The sequence below is a fragment of a genome, unplaced genomic scaffold (genome assembly GCF_019419815.1).
Source record: "Pyrus x bretschneideri cultivar Hongxiangsu unplaced genomic scaffold, Pyrus_bretschneideri_v1 Contig2, whole genome shotgun sequence".
NCBI classification, from domain to species: Eukaryota; Viridiplantae; Streptophyta; class Magnoliopsida; order Rosales; family Rosaceae; genus Pyrus; species Pyrus x bretschneideri.
This window is the reverse complement of record NW_025999501.1, coordinates 9,238,537-9,257,865: the sequence shown is the minus strand read 5'-3', so window position 1 is coordinate 9,257,865 and position 19,329 is coordinate 9,238,537. Positions and strand designations below refer to the sequence as shown.

At 37.9% G+C, this 19,329-nt stretch overlaps 3 protein-coding genes across 3 annotated transcripts; 2 read left to right on the top strand and 1 right to left on the bottom strand.

Annotated features, from left to right (window-relative positions):
* Window positions 1-4,945: 4,945 nt before the first annotated feature.
* LOC108865628 lies at window positions 4,946-7,888 on the top strand. The gene is made up of 6 exons (XM_048583387.1): window positions 4,946-5,039; window positions 6,608-6,762; window positions 6,901-6,981; window positions 7,040-7,250; window positions 7,329-7,519; window positions 7,664-7,888. The coding sequence occupies exons 1-6, from the start codon at window positions 4,946-4,948 to the stop codon at window positions 7,886-7,888; spliced, it is 957 nt and encodes a 318-aa protein (XP_048439344.1).
* A 429-nt stretch (window positions 7,889-8,317) lies between these two features.
* Window positions 8,318-9,622, bottom strand: LOC103928244 (peroxidase 5-like). Its single transcript, XM_009337257.3, has 2 exons — window positions 9,356-9,622; window positions 8,318-9,181 (listed from the first exon to the last, which is right to left on the bottom strand). The coding sequence occupies exons 1-2, from the start codon at window positions 9,572-9,574 to the stop codon at window positions 8,417-8,419; spliced, it is 984 nt and encodes a 327-aa protein (XP_009335532.2). The 5' UTR covers window positions 9,575-9,622; the 3' UTR covers window positions 8,318-8,416.
* A 5,405-nt stretch (window positions 9,623-15,027) lies between these two features.
* LOC103928243 (FACT complex subunit SPT16-like) lies at window positions 15,028-19,111 on the top strand. Its single transcript, XM_009337256.3, has 2 exons — window positions 15,028-15,305; window positions 15,686-19,111. The coding sequence occupies exon 2, from the start codon at window positions 15,698-15,700 to the stop codon at window positions 18,905-18,907; it is 3,210 nt and encodes a 1,069-aa protein (XP_009335531.2). The 5' UTR covers window positions 15,028-15,305; window positions 15,686-15,697; the 3' UTR covers window positions 18,908-19,111.
* The last annotated feature ends 218 nt before the right edge of the window (window positions 19,112-19,329 follow it).

Genomic DNA, 19,329 nt, shown 5'->3' with positions numbered 1-19,329 from the left:
TTAATGTTTTTCTGGCTAGCCCTTTGGCCCTTTCAGATTCCATGGGGCCCTCTCAGATGACACGAGCCCTTTGGCCTAGCCCTTGGTTGGAGACGGTTTTCGGGTTATTTTCGACCCTCTGACCTTCTGGACCCTTCGGTTAAAGATGGCCTTATGACATGATTAAACTACACAGATCGAGTGTTTCTTTGACAGTGTGTGCAATACATCAACGCATACTAGAATTTTCGTTAAAATTAATCGAAACCAAACTTAATTTGGAATGGGTGTAATGATCCATATGAATTATAATTGTCGACTTTGAACTATAAGCAGCCCTTATATGCACAGCTACATAAACGACGAGCAAACTTCATATAAATGTTACAGTATTCAGATATTCAAAGTAATATAACGGGCCATTCAATAACCATTTCGTTTTTTAGTTTCTGTTGTTAAACAAAATGGTTGTCAAACGGTCCTTCGAGGCTACTTCTAAACCATAATCACTCGTCATAACTCCCTTAACGGCTACAAGTTTTTTTCTAGTACTACAGAAAACATACAGACCGCATATGACACAGAAACACATTCATACAAAAAAAGAGAGTTCATCTGGTGGCAACCCGTGCAATTACAAACGGATGGGTTCTTGCTTGGACTAGACAATCACTTGATTCACTTCTACGATCATCTTCACGAGCTTACGACCACCTCCATTTTGCCAAACTCCACGTACCAACAATCCTTCTGGTGGATCCTTGTTTCCATCCTTTTTTTCTTAAATCAGGTCAGGACAATCACCAAGTTCAGAGAGTTTTGTTGCATCGCTACCAAGGCGGTTTCTGAGAAACTTTGGAGTCTTTTTCCCTTGCTTATGACCAGCTCCCGCAGTGAGTACTTTCTTGGCTATCTTCCTTCGATTTTCTCAGCAAACAAACAGATCCATATGATTCCAGAGGTCGATGGAACAAATGCCGAAGAGACGAAGACCACCCAAAAGGGACGTCGTATAGGAGAGTCGGAATAAAGTAACGTCTTTTTCATTTGCGACGTTTTGATATATATGCCTCGTTTTTAAATGTCATAAACTAAGTATCTATTCTTTTTACAAATTTGATTAAACAATTTCCCTACAATTTTGGTGCTTAATTTTATTTCATTAGAAGTCTATTCACGTTAGCATTCCCTTTTTTTCCTCCTATTTTTATGCCTCTTATTATGATGATTTAAGATTTTTTTTATTAAAATATTTATTTTAGTAAATTAAATAGAATGTAACAAAACTCGTTGTTAGATATGAATGTGTGATCTAATCTTAGAAAGGAACCAATGTTTGATCTAAAATGTATTGAAAAAATGCAGGGGATTCTAATTTCTCCTTTTCATTTTTGTGCTTACTACAAATGAGTTCCAAATGAGGCCTTAGCCCCAATCATTCCAACTTCATATACATGTTTATAATAAAAACACTTTTGTACTTACTACTTACTAGAAATTAGACGGTTTCTTAATGTGGTTTTTATGACAATGCGATAGACTAAACTACTCTAATTTGTATAGAAAAAAAATTCAAACTCGAGTCTACGTAGGTGAACACTCAGTTCTAATTAACTAATCGACCTAACCCACATCAACGGGGTTTTATGTTTCTTAAATCTAAATTGTTAAAGACAAAGGTTGATTGAGACTTGGTTAAGGTGCATGGATAGATAAGGTAACCTACCTATTAGTCAAGGGTTTGAGATTTTCATGCACCTTGCTTTGATAGCACAATGCCACAATCCTACAGTAGTACTAGGTTTGCTTCTTTTGGGTAACAAAATTATAAGGCTGTTGGGTGATTGAGACTTGAGCATACTTATGTTGCTATGAAATCTTGAAGAAGTCCCACTGAATGAGACTAATAACTACAAACTCCAAACTTGTTTACAACCATAAACTTTATGCTTCATTTATAGTCCCAGTTGGTGGTTGATGACCAAATGCCGATTCTTTTTATATGATTATGGGTTGGTTTGGTATTGTTGTGCTTTGAAAAAAAGTTGATTCTGTTGTGCTATGAGAATAAGCAGCTGTGAAATAAAGCAGCAGAGTGTTTGGTAAACTTTTTTGTAAAAGTGCTTTTGAAAAAAAAAAACAGTATTATAGTGTTTGGTAAACTTTTATGTAAAACAGATGTGAAAAAAAGCCGATTTTTCAAAGCTGGGTTTTGCAGCTTCTTGTTTTTGGCTTTTTTTCACCCAAAACTGTGAAAAAAAGTTGTAGCTGAATGTTTACCAAACACAAAAGCAGCTCCCAGTTTTTTTTGATACCAGCTTTTTTCAGAATCATCTCAGTACCAAACCAGGTCTATGTCTACTTAAAAGAATGCTAGCAACCTTCTTTTATAAACTTTATCATTCTAGTTTTTCAATTTTCCCTTTTATTATGTAATTTTGCATGATGTTACAAATCGTCTATTTTTTAGGTCACTCTATAATGTCAAATTTCAAAAAGTTAACTAAATTCGAAATAGTTTAGTCATCTAATTGTAATGGATATCCAATAAATAGATAAACCATGTTGTTCTTTTAAATATTGAAATTTTGACAACGCTATTCAAACTATTATTTTTTTATTTTATTTTTATTTTTTTGCAGAGATGATCTTTAAATAGTAAACTAAAAATTAAACGGTTTTGTCATCGTACAACACAACAAGATGAGAAAGAATGCCAATGAGTTAGAACGAAAAGATCCAATAGAGAAGATCGATAGCAACATTGTGGTTTCATGTTTCAAGTTTCAAGTTTTGAACAATGTCAAAAGTAGAGAGACTTACATCAAATGGGTACGCCACTATATGTAGTTTCAAATCAATAATTAATACAGCTTCACGTGAAAGAAAAAGAAAAAAAAAAAAAAACTTTACACATGACGTTGTACTATTGAACCGGAATGCTACGGTTGTGGTGTACGTGTTTCATATAAACTAAGGAAAAATCTCAATACAGAATTACAAGGTGGCACTTTGCCAAGGAAACTGGTATGCAAATATGAAACGGCAATTAATCCTCTCCTTTATCAAGTAGAAGGAAGGACTCTAGCTAGATGAAACTTGCTCCTTAAAAACCAGCTCAACTTCTATAATTTGATTATATGTATGGAAAGTGACACATCAAAATTAGGGTTTTATTATTTACTTCATCCAGTCTGATGGGTCGTTCAAACCTCGATCAAGGCATCCACAGTTGGTTTGACTGGTATAATTTGAACACTCTGAGCTAAAACCCTCGAGCAACATATTAACACGAGGATAAAATTTGTTTCATTGAATTGAGCCTATATAGACAGTGGGAGTTTCTCATGTTTAGTTTAGGGGAAATTTACCATCAAGGAAAAACAAATCGTAGCAAGGTTTGCGTAAGTGAATATGCTTAAAAATAAAACGAAGAACATTATTTAATAGCATACTCGAAGAAGTAGTACAACGCGTGACAGCCAAGTTAGAACCGTGGCTAAATCTTTTAAGAGCAAGCAAAATAGACTCAGCTATTTGCTTCTCCACCAAACACTGGAAACCCTAAACAGACTGCAGACACACCAACGAGAGAGATCGATATTGCTACAAATTAAAACTAACCAGACACAAATTATTTCTAATTAAGGACTTAAAACCAGACCATTAAACCAAACCCAACTGGACCCCACTGGAGCAAATTGGTCGTCTCTGAGAGTTCATGGAACAACTGGAGCTGAGCCACCACCTGCACCTTAAGGAATACCACCGCCGCCAAGAGGAACACCAGGGTTATTGGTCGGCAGGAGTGGGACTGAGCCAAAACCTGTACCGCCTGTAGGTACACAGCCTCCAGGGAGAGAGCAGAAGCCTGACGGCCCAAACCCTATCCCAGTAAAGCCTGGTGAGCCTGGGTAAATACCGCCTACACCGCCGTAAATGTTCTGAGGCTGAGCAACAACCTCCCCCTTTTCGTTGCTCTTGAGCATCCTGCCTCCCTCAACCGGCATTGCAGCCACCACCAGGATGGCGGTCAGGAGCAGCGCCAGCTTACTCACTCTCTCCATGATCTTAAAAAGAGGATTCTCAAGAATAGTAAAGAACAAGCTAGGGTTTATAAGCTCTCTTTCAGCCTCACACGTCACTCACACTGGGAAGTGAAGTAACATCAGTCTGCTTATAGCGAAAAAGATTTCCATTTGATGAAGATCATAATAACACTTTTATCTTGCCATTTATAGAGGGATGCATGGTTTCCTTGCTAAATGCAGTTGTTACTGTTATGGGGATTAATTAAGGGAAACATACACCAATATATATAACGGGTAATAAGCTTTTAATCAAAATTAGAACTAGCTAGCTAGTACTCGTGGTCGTGGATAAGACTTTTTAAAAATCTCGATTAGAAATAGGTATACTTACAATACAGAGAGACACTAAACACAGACAATAAATTGACACTAAAAAGATACTAAAACGTGTTTTACTGACTGTTTAGTGCCCTTTGCTCCTAGCAAAAAGTTCTATTTTTGTCCCTTTATTAGTATCCTCAATTTGAACAAAAGAAAGTTAGTATCCTCAATTCTTTTTATTTTATTTTGTTAAAGTTTATAACCACTTGCGTATGCGGCAAATTTCCCCCTTAATTAGTTAATCACAAAGAAAAAACTCAACTGATATGTATAGATTTGAGGTTAGTCCAGTCAACTAGAGTAGTGAGTTTCTTTCTTTAATTGTATGTATTATCCAAATTATCTGCGTAATAATATGGTTCAAATTCGCTTTTGGTGAGTATCGAACTTAAGACCTCTCACTTACAAGTGAAGAGGAATATCACTAGACCGTAACACTAAGTGGCCGGAGGGTGGTTTTTAACCATGCTAAATGACACTAATTAACCAGCATATTAACTTTTGGTAAATGGAGTAGTTGATTTTGGAACAGTAATAATTTGCAAGCGACGGAGATGCCAAGGCCACCACCCATCCCTCCAGTACAAACTGTAATTACAGTGGATCTATGGTATTGGTGTGGAATTTATGGTGGTCCAGTTGAGATGGGTAAGAGCCTTAAATCGCCGGACATGACATTTTCCTTGCACTTTATTACCTTTCCAGTTTTAACTACTGTTCTGATTTAATTCACATCTACCACACTGCACCCCTGCTAAATTCCTTGATATATAACAAAGACTCTGACCAGAAACTTTTTAACTGGTTTAATGGCTTGTTACAGAAATTTAATCAAACATTCACTCTTAATCTTTTGATCATGCAATTTTAAACATTCTGATGGCAAATTTTACACATTGTGATGAAAATTTTACACATGATCATCCTGTTAATCATGTGATCAATTTTCTTCTTCTTCATTTTTTCTGAATTAATGCCTAGCAATTGTTATATCGAAGACATTCTATATCTATATATCAATCCATATGTATTCACGGATAAAAATTATCCATCCATCCGTCCATTCATTTCAGATTAAAATCGAACTACATTTATCCAAGTTCAAATTCAGATACACATTCATTCCTTACCCTAATACAAATATAACAAGTTTGCATATACATCCATTAATAAAAGAGATTCTTTTCGGTGTAATGCTGGAATTCTATGCTTTCCATCCCTTTCCCTTACTCGTACCGCTCTTAGCTGCGGTGATCTACAAGAAATATATTTAGGAGTCTTAATTAGTATAATAAGGGAGTTAACAAAGCCATCCAAGTAACAAGCTTGGAAAAATCATTCTAAAAGACATTGAACTTCCAAGTTTTAATTCCAACTATCACATCCGGATTGGTTTCAGATTCCATCTTCTTCTACAGCCTTATACCATCAAACTTAATCAATTGATGCATCCCTTAGCAACCAGAGCAAGAACAAGTTTCGGACTCTATGAGCGGTTCACGACAATCTAATAAAGTTTTTTAAATTCAGTTTCGTGTAGTTCCCACATGAGAATTAATATTCAACTTCATGTTTTCTTATAAGTTTCTGTTCTCATAGATGAGTTCTCAGCATCCTCTCGTGCCATTCAAATTTATACTTGGTTGTTGAAAAGTAAACTGCTTACTAATTTCTTGTTAGCAAATGATTTACCTTAGATTTTTTATTTTGTCATTTTGTGAAATTGTTTTCTGTTGAGATAGCTTAAACTCATATGCCAAGTGCAGAACTTAGATCAGTTTTCATTTTCAATGACTCACATGCCTTGTAATTGCCATGTGTCATAATCACAATGGCTTATGTATTTGGATGGTGCTGATGAGTGATGCAAGGAATGAATGAATATATAAAAGTGGAGCATCATTCTATAACGGTTAGAATGTTGTAGCTGTGAAATATTTTCTCTGACTCTTTCTCTAGCTTCTTCTTTTTTTATTCTTCTTGCTCCCTTCGAAATCCAAGTGATCAGATCAATGAAAAATTACTCAAATCTCAACATGGTATTGCAAGCCTAGGTTCGATCTGGAATCGGGGCATCAGATCTGTTAGGGCTGTGTTTGGAAATCCAACGTGAAATTTCCAGCTCAGTTCATCGATTTAGGTCTCAAATGGTTGAATCAAGCGGTGGTGATCTCCGGGTTCCAATATTTAATGGTGACAACTATGAATTTTGGAAGATTCGGATGAGAACCATTTTCAAATCGCATGGAATCTAGGATTTAGTCGAAAAGGTCTTGAAATTCCAGAATCGAAGGGTAAAAAGGTTAAAGATGAAGGCTCATCAAATTCAGAGAAAGCTTCTTTGATTGATAAGTTGATGAAGGATGCTAAGGCGTTGGGTATCATCCAATGAGCTGTTTCAGAGGATATTTTTCCCATAATCTAAAATGAGGAGACCTCAAAGGGCGCTTGGAATATTTTACACCATGAATTTCATGGTGATAAACAAGTGAGATCTATCAAACTACAGGGTCTATGCCAAGATTTCAAGTACACAAGGATGAAAAATGATGAAACCTTGTCTGTGTATCTCACTCGTCTTCTCGAGCTGGTGAATCAAATGAAAATGTATGGAGAAGATTTACCCAAAGAGTGTTTAATTGGTTCAGAAATTGCTCATAAGCTTGACCAAAGAATTTGATCCTGTTTGCTATGTGATTGAACAAACTAAGGACATTGAAAGTATTGAGGTGCAAGAGGTTATTGCTGCATTGAGAGGATTTGCACAGCGCCTTGATAGGCATGCTGAGAGTACCATTAAGAGAGCTTTCAGTAGTATGAGTGTGAATCCAAGGGGAACTCAGTCAAATTCCTCTTTTGGTAACTCTAAACCAAAGAAGAACTGGAAATCAAAGGGAAAGAAATGGGACCCTATACCTTAGAACCTTGTTAATCAAGGTGGCAAGTATGACCAAGGAGGAAAACCTGATCAGGCTAAGGGAAAATGCAAGCATTGTGATAAGCTACACTATGGTGATTGTTGGTTTAAAGGGAAGCCAAAATGCCATGGTTGCAATCGATTTGGTCACTTCATCAAGGACTGTGATAAACCAAACAAGGCTGGAAAGCTTGTAAATTTTGCCAATCAGGTACCAAAACCTACAACCATGTTTTATGCCTGTCGTTTTGCTACTATTGGAAGAAATATGAACATATGGTATGTAGACAATGCATGTAGTAATCATACGACCTCTCATGAATCTTTGTTTATTGATGTTGATAAAAATGTGAAGTGTAGAGTTAAAATGGTTACTGGAGATTTAATGCAGTCAATAGGCAAAGGTACCTTGGTTATAGAAATGAAGGGTGTGACTAGATATATTAAAGAGGTTATGATTGTACCTGGATTGGATGAGAATTTGTTGAGTGTAGGGCAGATGGTAAAGCATGGATATTGGCTTGTGTTTGGTGATTACATGGTTGATATATATATGGAGATAGACAGATGGAAGATTTGATTGCAAGTGTTCCAATGAAAGGAAACAGATGCTTTCCCTTAAGTTTGGAATATGTCAACCCTCACATATCTAATAAAGTTTTTTAAATTCAGTTTCGTGTAGTTCCCACATGAGAATTAATATTCAACTTCATGTTTTCTTATAAGTTTCTGTTCTCGTAGATGAGTTCTCAGCATCCTCTCGTGCCATTCAAATTTATACTTGGTTGTTGAAAAGTAAATTGCTTACTAATTTCTTGTTAGTAAATGATTTACCTTGGATTTTTTATTTTGTCATTTTGTGAAACTGTTTTCTGTTGAGATAGCTTGAGCTCATATGCCAAGTGTAGGACATAGATTAGTTTTCATTTTCAATGGCTCACATGCCTTGTAATTGCCATATGTCATAATCACAATGGCTTATATATTTGGATGGTGATGATGAGTGATGTAAGGAATGAATGAGTATATGAAAGTGGAGCATCATTCTGTAATGGTTAGAATGATTTAATTACAATTAAATTTAGAGCCAATAAAATTCCCAGATATTCTAATTGACAACCCTGCAGTTCTTCCTGATTTCACCCTGTCTTCCCGTGAGGACATCAATAGATCCCATTTTCACCATGGCTGCTCCAAACTTATTAGCCCATGCAGCACCAAACCTGGCATTGTTCCTTACAAACCCGGCCGTCGACTGGCTAGTGAGAAGCGTTTGATCCGATGCAAGCATGCCCTGGTGGTTCTTCAAATCAGTGTAGTACTTATTGTCAAGCTCATTTGGTGTAAGAACATCAAGCGGCACAGTTTTTAGATCATCAGACGATCTAGGGCACTTCTTCTTCAAGTTTCTAGCAAATATGGGATCCATTGAAGGATCTGTAGGGTGAGTTGCATTGAAGGAATACAAGCGATCCAAGATGGTAGAACAGCGTGTCACACCAATAGAATGTGCCCCGGACAATGTGACCATTTCGTCCAAGCTAAGGCCTTTTCGAGCGAAATTCTCCTCGAGTTGGTTGGCGCCGAAGGAAGGTGGGGGGAGGTGGTCGTTAGGCTCATCTCGGAGGGAGATTCTCCCATCACGCCGACCTGATGGCACTGCATAGTTTATTCCACCAACTTGAAGTGCGCCGTCACGTGCTGCAAATGCAAGGATGTCAGCACATGACACGGTATTTGGACATTTTGCTTCGAGTTCTACCTTTGCCTCATCAATCACTTCAAACCCTCTCAGGCTTGGAAAGTTTGCTGGATGCTCTTTTTCGGATGGGTTTTCGGGAGTTGAATCAAGTAGGACAGAAGCATCACAACCCTGAAATAAGCAACATACGAATGTTATTTGTGCTTAAATGTTAGTTTTAACATAATTAGAAAGCTGTTATCGGCACTCCAAAATAATCATTCCGTACTTTCCTAATGTATAATTGTTATTTCTAGTGCTAATAACAAATCTGTATGTAGATTAAAATTCAAAATGTAAGCATACCCTAACAAAACAATCATGGAAATGCATTCTGATGAGGCCAGCAGCTATGCCAGGATTCCTTGCCACAGCTTTCGTCACGGCTTTTCTCACAATTGCCTCTGCAGAAGGGCAACTTGATCGATAAAACCCAACTGTCGGAGCTGCTGATGACACGAAAACCATCATTGACATGGCCAAAAAGAATATCAAACACAATCTTAACATTAGGGCAGCAGCCATTTCAACAGCTAAAGACTTGAGCAAGTATAGAGAAGATTAGAAATTAAGTTGATTTGAGATGGAAGAAATAGGTGAAGTTAATTGCATTTTATAGGTTAAGAGAAATGGTAAAGTGTAGATTTGGTAAAACGTGTTTTAGCTAGCTGCTAAGCACACTAATTTGAAGCTGTCTTAGTTTGAACATTTCCATTAGCAAACTTTCATGGTTTTAAGTTTTCACTAATTAATTATCTTATTCTTGAAAGATATCAACTGGCAATGAAGAGGATGGTTTGGGAAACTTCCATACCACCACTTACAAAAAGTCACAAAATAATGCCAAATGATTAGCTTGATGGCCGATCTGGTAGGGTGCTATTCACTCCATGTTTATTTTGGCTTTTGATCTAACAAAGCAAAGGAGATCTAATGAACAATTAAATAAGAGTGTGCATAGAAACGAGAAAGAAGGTGTGCAAAATTTATTTGAGTCCTACTCTCTCAAGGTCCTCATTTGAGGACCTGTGAGGATTAAATGCATATTAGCCACATGATTATGTTAGTTTAGGTCTAAATGCTTAAAATATTTGACAACTTAATAAAGCAAAAAAAAGAAAATAAGTTTTCTAATGGTTCATGAATTTTAAGTTGGTTGTTTTGTTAAGTTATCAAATATTTTAAATCTTTAGATATAAACTAATACAATTTTGTGGCTAGCAGATCCATATAGGAGTTAGGGTATGCAATTGTCTCCACCCTTCTAATGAGTCATAAAAAACTGTATAATGTTTATTTGATATTCACGTCGAGGATGATTACAATGCATGCAAGATCTTTGACAAAATATTTTAAGGAAACTGTGACATTCGTGTTGCATCCCCGATTGAAGATTCTTGAATTTGCCATTGTATGACAAAGATTTGCAAAAGGAAACAAGCTTTGGTTAGAGTTACATGCATATAATAAGTTTAAGTTGATTTAGTATTTGGCAACTGCTTCAAATAATTGATATCTTATTGAAATGACAAAACAACAAAATATATCTGTAGTTTGACAAAGTCATAGTATTGCAGGCCATCTATTTTAGTTCACTAGTGATGAAGTAGCCCAAGTTTTTTAACAACGGCAAAAAACTTATTCAAAATGAAGTTGGCAAACTACCAAGCAAGTATTGACAAAGACATACATCCCTTGTTTTTGTTATTGTCTTCTCATGCTCATGGTGTCATTATTTTTTAGTCTTTAGATTAAGTAAATAATTTTTTTTAATGAGCATAAGTGATTAGAGATGACAATTTGTATCCAATTCGTTAATCTTACTCAACACATTCGCTAAAATTAGTATTTGGGTGGAGGCATACCAATTCGTGCTAGTAAAAGTTGGACCTGTTAATGATCACTTACTTATATGGTTCGATTCGGGTTAACAAATGCAAGAGATTAAACGTTTTAGCTCTTTATTCTCCAGTGTTGTACAAGGCTAATCCAAAAACGTTTATCCACAAGGCTAAGAACCTAAGATGGATTGAAATGATAAAATTTATTCTTTGTTAATGAGTAATGGTTAATTTGCTAATATAAGGGGTCGGGTTTAAATTATCTATTATCTTAACCGTTTAGTTTGGATGACTCGTTAAAAATACAATTTGTGATCAACCTGACCCAAACCCGTCAATTTATGATTTCCCGCCATACTTTCAACAAAGCCAAACCTCTTTCCCCACTCACCCAAACCACAGGCGTATTACAATCCCAAAAATACCCCAATGAAAAATCTTAATGACCACAGGAAGCACCCTACAAGTGAAAGTCATATGTCTTAATCCCCCAGTTCTTTTTGATCGGCCCCCGATTGTCCATAATCAAAACCTTAATCGATTACTGAAGGCCATTTCTGAAGGTTCAAGAAAGGTACGTTTTCGTATAGTGTTTCTCTGTTCATAGATTACAACTTTTCTTTATTGACCAAAAAGTACGAAGGACTACAACTTTTTTCTTGAATCGTTAAAAAAAATAATAACAATAACGAAAAGTTCAAAAAAATTTTGGTTTTAATGAAAAAAACAAATAAAGGTGTAGTGAATAGTACTAGAGAAAAGTAAAAATGTGGTTTTTTATTAAAAGTGAACAGTACCAAAAATGTTTCGTTAAAACTCTATAAAAAAAATCTTAGTGTTCTTAGTTGTAACAAACGGCTAGGATTAGAACATGTTAAATGGTTGAATTTGTGCCAGCTGTCATAGCATATTTGTAACTTAAGTGGTATGTATGTTGTGCACATCACCAAGTTGTGCGGGGTGTGAGTTGCAATGGCTATATGTTAAATTATTTCACATCGATCGTATTTGTAAGAAAAGAAGAGTTTTAATATTTTAACCTCATTCAACTAATATCGAGACATTTTATGATAAAACCTCACACCTGACAGATTGTGCAGGTGGTAGTTACCAAGTTGGAGACAATATCGATATTGTTGAAACACATTTGGCCCGTCTCTCTAATAATTCTACACTATATCTCTCACACATTTCTTGTGTTGATGTCGTTGGAGAACAATTTAGAAACAAAAATAACAGAAATATAGAACTTGAAATACTTATACTTTATTCCTTAAAAATACTTTCAATACAGAATAAAATTACACAATAAATACAGAATTAAAATGATACTAACTTGAATGAATCAAAGGTAGAGGCTAGCGCAAAAGTTATGTCCTTCGAACAGTATTTCCGTCCTACTCTTGTGATTGTGGTTTTACAACGTCTGCTCGACCAGGATACAACTACCTAATTCTACAACCTGCACTGGATTATAGAATTTTAGCGAATTGTTTTGTGTGTTTACTCTCTGAAAGGTTTTGTATGGGAGAGATGGGAAAAAGAAAAAGATGATGTACAATGGAACTGAGACTCCAGTTATACAGGCTCTTTCATACCTCTTCAAATATCTTTTGGATGTATCTGAAGCTACACCTACTAATCAAAACATTTTTAATTAATTTTAATTAAAAACTTAATTCGAAATTAATTCTTAGGCCCCATGGCCCTTATCTTGATTAATTAATATTAATATTATGGTATAATCATAAGCCTAATCCACACAATTAATGGCCAAGACCTCAAACCTCATTCCAAATGGTACAACACCTAATCACTAATAAAGATGACTAACTTAATATAAGGACCTCAAGTTCCCTTGAGTTCCCTAACGTGGGACTAAAGGAGCTCAAAACTCCAACAGATGTAATCGAATCTAATGGAATTGGAGCAACGTCTCATTACTTCTTTCCTTCCTCTTCTTGCTCGCATTTGAATTAAGCTCTTGCAGATTTCGTTTGCTTCCAATTCGTAAAATCAAAATACAAAACTAAACATAAACACTATAACACAATTAGGATTTGAGGGGTTTTTATTGAAAAATTGATTTGAATTTAGTTGGGTGTTTGTCTTAGGTTTGTGGATGCATGCATGGACTCTATGCTAGAACTGCTTTCAGCGGCTGAACATCGAATGGATATAGCCTTGGGAAAAAACACCGATATGATTTGTGGGGTTCGTCTGATTTTCTTGCAGTAGCAACACACCGAATTCATCAGAAGATCTGCAGTACCTTAAATCTCCAGCATTGAATATTTGGCTGGTGGGTTATGAGTTCCCGGAGACCATCATGGTTTTCATGAAGCAGATTCATTTCTTGTGCAGCCAGAACGCGTCTTTGCTAGAAGTTTTAAAGAAACCTGCGAAGGAGGCTGTGGCCTTGTGGCTGTAGATGTTGGGATGGATGTGAAGGGAACGAGTGATGATGGCAGTGCTCCGATGGAGGCAGTTTTTCGTGCCATCAAAAGCTGATGGCCATGACACTGCTGTTGTTGGTCATATCGCAAGGGATGTGCTTGAGGGAAATCTCTTGGAATCATTGAGGTCCTCATTGTACTAAAGAAGCATGTATAAAAACTGAAAAATTAACGATCACCAGACAATGTTTCTTCGACAATATATATCGAAAAGATGAGCATAAATAAAAGAGAAAATATAGGGAAAAACTTGTGCCTTTCTCTTTACCATTTTGTGATGCAAATGACGACCTATCACCACAAAATTCAAGCTCAAAGTTACAGACTTTGTTTCCAAACAACGAAGTGGGTCTCTCTCTCATCTGATAATTTTTGAAGGGGGTTGGTTGCCAAATGATGGAGCTTTCAGCTGTCATAGATGAGAAGAGGAGGGAACTTTCTTCAGAGAAGTTGGATCCTGTAAGGTGATACCTCGCTTTCGATAGTAAGTTTAACTTGCCATCATAAATGTCGGTGGTAAAAAGAATTTCTTCACACTCAAGAAATAGGTTTGTAACGTTCACATGAATAAAATATGAACTGATTGGTTGAAATGTAAGAGACTGGGGAAATAAATCAAATAACCCTGTTTGGTGATTGATTTTTTTGGATCATGTAGTTTGAGCAATTTTCCACACTCGTTTTTGTGGTGTCAATTTTGACAATTTCACTCCTTTAGTTTTCTTCATTTTTTTTTTGTTGCTCCAGTTGCGTCATCATGTATGTGGCACTTGTGTAACTTTTTGAGATTTATAGTGTTTTAAGAGGAAGGAATCGAGTTTCACTCTGGATTTCGAAGTTTGGAGTCAAATCTAGACTGTTCAAGGGAAAAAGAAAAAAATATGGACCCTTAACTGAGATGAGCCAATGAGATGGGTTAATAGTATCCGTAAGTTTAAAATGAGTGGCTAGATCTTTGACCATGCCGGCTCCAGACACAAAGATGCAAAGAGAATCTCAATTCAAGAGGCAGTGTCTCCTCTTTACCTAGTTGGAGAAAATAATAGATTTTGGATGTTTAAATTGAGATTTTAAATGCTCCATGAATTTCAAACTTAAAAATGCAAAAAACCTTGAACGAGACATGCAAGTGTCAAATTTGGTTCATTAACAATATGAAATATGAATCGAATTAATTTGTTATGAACAAAAGAATGATATAGTAATATTTTTTTTTTATTTTTATTTTTTTTGGTCAATCACCACAATTGGTTATTAGATAGTAGTTACTACAATTATGAATAAAATTGCATGTAAAAAACAAAATTAAAATGTCAAAAATCACAGAATCAGATGCTTTCACCACTCATCCAACAACATTATCCCACCAAATCATATGATTTTCCCGCCTTATTTTCAACAAAGCCCGGGCTCATTCCCGCCACGACTAACTCAAAACGACGCCGCAGCGCCCAAGCCCAACACCAGCTTCTTTTTCCCTCTCAACCAAACGACGCCGTCGTATGCAAAATCCCTCACCCTGACAGAACAAGACTCAATCCCCGAAAATACCCTCGTAAAAAATCACAATGACCACAGAAACCACCCAAACGGGGAAGTAATACGTCACAATCCTCAGTCCTTTTTCGTCTCAAAGAAAAATCAGCTCCTTTAAACCAACCGCTCCACTCCAGAGCTCTCTCCGATTCGAAGAAAACCATCTCTGCGATTTTTCATTTTTCCATTTCTCTCTCGTTCTCCCTTCGAATTCTCCCTCTTTCTCTCTCATCCCTCGCTTCGAAACCCTAGGTTTTCTCTCTCCCGCTCTCGCTCTCTCTCTCTCTCTCCATATAAATTTGTGTTTTGGTTGATGTATCGGGCACTTGTGGCCGCCAGGCCCTAGAGCCCCAAACCGAAACCCTATTCGACATTGCGGAGCCGCAGAAGTTTGCAGAAGCCCGTCCCTGAAGGTTCGGAAAGGTACGGTTTCGGTTTCTGTATCGCTGTTGGTCGATTAATTTAGTAATTTTTGAAGATTTTTGTATGTTTGGGGGAGGGAATAGGAACCCTAATTTGGTTATCGAGCTGGGGACTTGTGATTGGAAAGTGAGGGGGTTGGGAGATGATGATTTTCTGGGTTTTTCCAGATATAATTTAGCTTTCTATGAGTGAAGATGGCGTCTCGAAATCCTAATAATACGAACTTGTGCGAAACCCTAATTGACCATTTTGATTTTTAGGGTTTTGATTGTTCAAAAAAGAAATTATTTTTTAATATTGAGAAAGTGTAAATTTTGTTCTTGATTTAAAAAGTATATTTAATTGGCCGAAAGTGATTAGTTGATGTTTGTCAATTGTAGAAACTGTTTGTAATGGCTGATCGTCGACATGGAAATAGCCAGCCCGCTAATGGGAAGACTGCCGCCGGAGCAGGAAGTGCCTATAATATTGATTTGAAAGTATTCAGTGAGAGGTTGAAGTTACTTTATTCTCATTGGAATGAACATCGATCTGATTTGTGGGGCTCTTCTGATGTTGTTGCAATAGCGACACCAAAAGCATCAGAAGATCTGCGGTACCTTAAATCTTCAGCATTGAATATTTGGTTGGTGGGTTATGAGTTTCCGGAGACCATTATGGTTTTCATGAAGAAGCAGATTCATTTCCTGTGCAGTGCGAAGAAGGTGTCTTTGCTGGAAGTTGTAAAAAAGTCTGCCAAGGAAGCTGTGGGTGTTGATGTTGTGATGCATGAGAAGACAAGGAGTGATGATGGAAGTGGTCTGATGGAGGCAATTTTCCGTGCCATTCGTGCTCAGTCGAAGGCTGATGGCCATGACACAGCTGTTGTTGGACATATTGCAAGGGAGGCCCCTGAGGGAAACCTCTTGGAATCATGGTCCAAGAAACTTGAGGATGCAAATTTTCAGTTGGGCGATGTAACAAATGGGTTGTCTGACCTGTTTGCTGTTAAGGACAATGAAGAGATTTTGAATATCAAGAGAGCTGCTGTCTTGTCTGCTAGTGTCATGACCGAAGTAGTTGTAAAAAAACTTGAGACTGTTATTGATGAGGAGAAGAAAGTCACCCATTCTTCTTTGATGGATGAGGCAGAGAAGGCTATAATGGAACCCTCTAAAGCTAAAGTGAAGCTCCGGGCTGATAATGTTGATATATGTTACCCCCCAATATTTCAGAGTGGAGGACAGTTTGATCTCAGACCCAGTGCTGCTAGCAATGATGAGTTGCTTTATTATGATTCTGCTAGTGCGATCATATGTGCAGTTGGGTCCCGCTACAAGAGTTACTGCTCAAATATTGCCAGGTCCTTTTTGATTGATGCTACTTCCAGTCAGAGTAAGGCATATGAAGTTCTCTTCAAGGCCCATAATGCAGCCATTAGTGAGTTGAAGCCTGGGAAAAAGGTCAGTGATGCTTATCAAGCTGCCCTTGCTGTGGTGGAGAAGGAGGCTCCTGAATTTGTATCAAATTTGACAAAATCGGCTGGGACTGGTATTGGCCTTGAGTTCCGTGAATCTGGGTTGAATATAAATGCAAAGAATGAGCGGTTGGTGAAAGCAGGCATGGTCTTTAATGTGTCGCTTGGGTTTCAGAACTTACAGAGTGGTCGCAGTAATCCCAAAAACCAGAACTATGCTTTGTTGCTTGCGGACACTGTGGTTATCGGCAATGACAAGCCAGAGGTGGTGACAAGTAGAAGCTCTAAGAATCTTCAGGATGTGGCGTACTCCTTTAATGATGGAGATGAAGAGGAAGCTGAAGAGCCAAAAAAACCAAAAGGTGAGGCTAATGGAAAGGAGGCCTTATTGTCTAAGACAACACTGAGGTCAGACAATCATGAGATTTCGAAGGAGGAACTCCGCAGGCAACATCAGGCAGAACTTGCCCGTCAGAAAAATGAAGAAACTGCCCGCAGACTTGCTGGTGGTGGATCTGGGTCGGGTGACAATCGTTCTGCAGCAAAGGCTTTAACGGATTTAGTTGCCTACAAGAATGTAAACGATGTTGTTCCTCCAAAAGGTCTAAATCAACTGATGATTCAGATTGACCAGAAGAATGAAGCTGTTCTGTTGCCTATTTATGGCAGTATGATCCCTTTTCATGTTGCCACCATAAGGACAGTTTCCAGTCAACAGGACACCAATCGGAACTGTTATATCAGAATCATGTTTAATGTCCCTGGGACTCCTTTCAGTCCTCATGATGCCAACTCACTGAAAAACCTTGGGTCTATATATTTAAAAGAAGTTTCATTTCGCTCCAAGGATCCAAGGCACATAAGTGAAGTGGTACAGGCGATTAAAGGGCTGCGAAGGCAAGTTGTATCCAGGGAGTCCTTGATAGCTGAGAAGGCGACACTGGTTACTCAGGAGAAACTCCAAATAGCGGGTAACAGATTTAAGCCAATAAGATTGTCTGACCTTTGGATTAGACCTGTTTTTGGTGGCCGTGGAAGAAAGATTCCTGGTACTCTTGAAGCTCATGCAAATGGGTTTCGTTATTCTACCACCAGGCAAGAGGAGCGCCTGGATGTCATGTTTGCAAATATTAAGCATGCCTTTTTCCAGCCAGCAGAGAATGAAATGATCACGCTCCTGCACTTTCATCTGCACAATGACATCATGGTGGGCAACAAGAAAACGAAAAACGTGCAATTCTATGTTGAGGTGATGGACACAGTTCAGACATTGGGAGGAAGCAGGAGGTCTGCCTATGATCCAGATGAGATTGAAGAAGAGCAGCGGGAGAGGGATAGGAAAAACAAAGTCAATATGAATTTTCAGAGCTTTGTGAATCGGGTTAATGAGCTTTGGGGGCAGTCACAGTTTAGGGACCTTGAGTTTGATCAACCTCTGAGAGAGCTTGGTTTCCATGGTGTGCCTCATAAATCCTCGGCATTTATTGTCCCTACTTCAGCCTGCTTGGTTGAACTGATAGAAACTCCTTTCCTTGTTGTCAGTCTAAGTGAGATTGAGATTGTGAATCTGGAAAGAGTTGGCCTTGGGCAGAAGAATTTTGACATGACAATTGTATTCAAGGACTTCAAAAGGGACGTTCTCCGGATTGATTCAATCCCTTCAACAGCGCTTGATGGTATCAAGGAATGGCTCGACACAACTGACCTCAAGTATTATGAGAGCAGGCTGAATCTGAACTGGAAACAGATACTGAAGACAATCACTGATGACCCGCAGAGCTTCATTGATGATGGAGGTTGGGAATTTTTGAATTTGGAAGCGTCTGATTCAGAGTCTGAACAGTCGGAGGAGTCAGACCAGGGTTATGAACCATCGGATATAGAATCTGCTGAATCGGAAGAATCAGACGATGAGGATTCTGATAGTGAGTCGGTTGTGGAGTCTGAGGATGACGACGGAGAAGCAGAGTCAGATGAGGATGGGTTATCGTGGGATGAGCTAGAGAGGGAAGCAAGCAATGCAGATAGGGAGAAAGGGAACGAATATGACAGTGAGGAGGACAGGAAGAGAAGGAAGACGAAAGCTTTTGGGAAGTCTCGAGCCCCACCTCCTAGTAGCATATCGAAGCGGACTAAGATGAGATAGATCGTGCGATTGTTTCATGTCAGTCACACGTTATGTTTTAAGTGGTTCTCTGACGGTAGTAGCTTGGAACTTATAATTTTACTTCGGTTTTAAGTAGTTTCGTTGTCTTTTTGAACTACAGACTTATGTTGCAGATGCAGAGTTGTAAATTGGTAGTATTATCAGTATCCTTGCTGGAAGTGAGAGCTTTATCGTCGTTCTGTACTTTGTCTTCCAAAAAAGCGAATGAACTTTTCGCAACAACGTATTGTTCTTGCATACATGTTGATGCGAGTTAGGCTAGTTGGTTAAATGCGGTACGCTGGTTTGTTTTTCCCGAGTTCGAGTCCCCCTCCTTGGAGATTAGAATATCGTTTTGCATACATTCAAGGGATACTCATTTTTGTGTGGTTCCGACGTCCACCATTCCTTATCCACGTGCA

What these genes read in the sequence shown, in the direction of transcription:
- LOC108865628 (XM_048583387.1), top strand. Translation starts at nt 4,946, where the DNA reads ATGCCAAGGCCACCACCCATCCCTCCAGTACAAACTGTAATTACAGTG. An exon ending in AGTTGATGAAGGATGCTAAG is followed by an intron (nt 6,763 to 6,900) that starts GCGTTGGGTATC and finishes ATCAAACTACAG; the next exon opens with GGTCTATGCCAAGATTTCAA. An exon ending in TTGTAAATTTTGCCAATCAG is followed by an intron (nt 7,520 to 7,663) that starts GTACCAAAACCT and finishes AAAAATGTGAAG; the next exon opens with TGTAGAGTTAAAATGGTTAC.
- LOC103928244 (XM_009337257.3), bottom strand. Translation starts at nt 9,574, where the DNA reads ATGGCTGCTGCCCTAATGTTAAGATTGTGTTTGATATTCTTTTTGGCC. An exon ending in TCCATGATTGTTTTGTTAGG is followed by an intron (nt 9,182 to 9,355) that starts GTATGCTTACAT and finishes TGCTTATTTCAG; the next exon opens with GGTTGTGATGCTTCTGTCCT.
- LOC103928243 (XM_009337256.3), top strand. Translation starts at nt 15,698, where the DNA reads ATGGCTGATCGTCGACATGGAAATAGCCAGCCCGCTAATGGGAAGACT.